Raw genomic sequence first — 2,939 nt, 5'->3', positions numbered from 1 at the left:
AAGGAAGGGAGGAAGGAAGGAAAGAAAGAAAGAGAAAGGAAGAAAGAAAGAAAAGAAAGGAAGGGAGGAAGAATAGGAAAGGGTTATATAAAATGTCTGAATCATGCTAAATGATTTAAAATTACCTATATAACACACCAGTCCAGTTAGTTGGGAAGGGAAAGCTCTACCCATTCGCTCGCAGTTTATCTATATACAATGTTGAAATCTTAAAATTGATCTTTTGAAAAGACTGATTGGAGGTGATTATCTAGCCTGATATAAAAAAAGAAGCCGGAAGTTCTGAGCTCTGGAATGTGTTGTTGGGCAAACTGGGAAAGGGATAGTGGCAGGCTTGAAACCAGCTCTTCTCTGGAGGGTCTGACTGATACCATGGACTTTCCCTTATCTGAAAAGAGGCAGAGGGATGACGAAGGATGAGCTTCTTCTGACTCAGATGTAGGCGTAGGATGCCTCGGCCATTACAAGTAAATCATTACAAAGTAAATGTCTGGCCTAAGTGAACTTTCACAACAGCAGAGGGTATTTACTGAAGCCCTCTGCCCACATTTCACCACCGAGTTGCAGATCTCACGCTTTCTTCCCGTGCCTGACACTATTTGAGTTGAGTTCTGAGACAGCTTTGTCGTACAGATGGACCTTTACACGGTCCAGGGTGTTCAGCCGTCTCCTTAGCTGCCTGGTAGAGCTAAATTCAGCTTCTGGGTCATCAGTATTTGCACCTCCTCCCTCCTTCAGATAGCCGGGGCTCACGGTCAAACCACACGTTCTACTAGAGCAGAGAGGAACGTGAGTCTTCAAGAAAGTTATACATGGTCTTTCTTCTTATGTGAATCTTACAACGCCACCTAAGGGAGCCACCCATATGCTACTTAATATGGCCGTCTATTTTCTACACGTGGAATTTTCTTTACAGCTCTGGATTTTCTTAATGGATGCTCTAACAGAGACCTGTAGCGGGATTCCATTTGGGCCAGTACCCAGTGACTACCGATCGTTTCACCAGTCTCTTGGGAAACATAATTCAGGCATTTCTATGTCTCCTGTGTCTGTGTCACCACATCCAACTGTTTGAACTTACTGGATAGCATGGCAGTTTGTAGTGTCACCTGAGACTAGCAGAGACAGGATGGTTAGAGCTAGGAGAGGCTTTCTGCCCTGGCACTGTATGCTGGATCGCTATGGCGCCTGTGTGCAGAAGCCTCACTTACTTACCCACGAGCATCCCGGCACCCGGTCCCCTGTGTGTGTGCCTCATTAATGCAATGCAGAGGATGTGGCCACTTTGCTTTTTGAGAATCATACATCATCGTTGGGATTTAGGTTGGGGTGGGGGGGGTGTGCTTTTTCATGAAAAAGCTAAAGTGCTAATCAAAGCCAGCTGGAAATATTTCACGATTGAAATGTAAGCAGAGAAGGGTTCACAGTAGCCAAAGTTACACTGTCAGAGCAGGACGTAGGCAAGACTGAGGAGCAGGGCTGCCTGAGTTCTTGACTGTGACAAACACTAAGAAAGACAGTTTCTGTGAGAACACTGCCTACGTGCCCTCAGATGCTTTCAATTCTGCTTCCTTTTTGTGAACTCTCAAGTACATATGTGTCTGGTATATGAGTGTATATGACTGTGTCTGCACATGAGTGCTTGTGTGTGTGGTATAAGAGAGTGTATGAATATGTGTGTACGTGTGTGTGTGTGTGTGTGTGTGTGTGCGCGCGTGCAAGACACAGGTTGATTTTGGGTGTCGTCTATTGCTCTCTAACATAACTTTTGAGACAAGGTCTTACAAGAAGCCTGAGCTCACTAGATTTGGCTAGATTGGCTGCCAGTGAGTGCCTGGGACCCCCTACTCATCCTACTGTCTTTGCTTCCCAAAGCTGGAATTACAGACACTCCCCTACACCATGCCCAGCTTTTTATGTGGGTCCTGGGGACCTAAACTCAAGTCCTCCTGCTTGAGTGACCAGCACTTTACTCACTGGGTCATGTCCCCAACCTGATTAATTAGTTTGGAGACACCTATACAATCTCATCAGTGACTCATGAGCCACGGTCTGGAAACCACAGGGGAGGGGTTGCAATTCCAAGGTCAGAGCCAGGTCTGCTGCTTTCCGAGTGGCTTTAGGATATGATTATTCTTAACGACATTTACCTCTTCCTTTCTGAAGACAGGCTTGTCATCTTGGGGCTTTTGTCTTTGAGCTTGCCCTTTAACTCCCCTCTCTTCTTCCTTTTCCTTTTCAAGAACGGGGAAGGTCACTCACGTAAATAGAAGCCCTGTCTAGCTTGCAAGAGTGAGAGGGTGTTCAGATCACTCCGCGTGGGCTGTGATGTCGCTGTGGCCATCTCAGTGACACACTCAAACCCCCTTGGTGCCAGTGGTACCTGGTGCTAGTGGCATGTCAGCAGGGGTGATATGTCCCGCCCCTCCCTATTTCTTGTCCTCCTGTGCTTCCCACTGTGCTCACTGGAAACTAGCATGACATGGTGTTCCAGGCATTGACATCCTGCTCATGATTTTCTCAATTACAGCCATGTGCATGAGCCCTGGGTATAGAAGCAGGGGTGGGAAACAACTTCAGTGCGCAGCAGTGCAGAGGGCTCGCTCTGGAGAAGTGAGAGTGCAAGCGGTTCTCTTGTCTTTCACAGCTCTTACAGGGTTTGTTTTTTTTTTTTTTTAATGCAGCCTTGCAGATAGAGAAAAAAAAAAAAACCCACAAAACATTTGCATTTTATACTTCCTTCTCCAACTGCTATCTCTACCTCTCCTTCCTGAGCCACATAGCAAAAGGGAACAAACTTCGAACTCTCAATTATCCACCAGTTGTTAACTGGCCCTTCCCCAGACCAGTGGCTTTCTGCAAGTCTACATTAAACCCAGGTCTACATGACGGCAAGTCAGGCTTTTAAAGGTGGTTTTTTTTTTTTTTTTTTTTTTTTT

At 46.1% G+C, this 2,939-nt stretch overlaps 1 protein-coding gene across 8 annotated transcripts in view; it reads right to left on the bottom strand.

Annotated features, from left to right (window-relative positions):
* Positions 1–2,939, bottom strand: part of Cald1 (caldesmon 1) — a 181,377-nt gene that overhangs the window by 27,695 nt on the left and 150,743 nt on the right. For 4 of the 8 annotated variants that reach the window (XM_029535643.1, XM_029535642.1, XM_029535644.1 and 1 more), the window contains one exon: positions 2,151–2,234. The exons of the other annotated variants lie outside the window; for them this stretch is intronic. In XM_029535643.1, the coding sequence (XP_029391503.1) occupies positions 2,151–2,234 (84 nt within the window). The remainder of the gene's footprint in view (positions 1–2,150; positions 2,235–2,939) is intronic. 8 annotated transcript variants of the gene reach the window in all.

The sequence above is a fragment of the Mus pahari genome, chromosome 2, assembly GCF_900095145.1.
Source record: "Mus pahari chromosome 2, PAHARI_EIJ_v1.1, whole genome shotgun sequence".
In the NCBI taxonomy this organism is placed as follows: Eukaryota; Metazoa; Chordata; class Mammalia; order Rodentia; family Muridae; genus Mus; species Mus pahari.
This window is presented reverse-complemented; position numbering and strand designations above follow the sequence as displayed.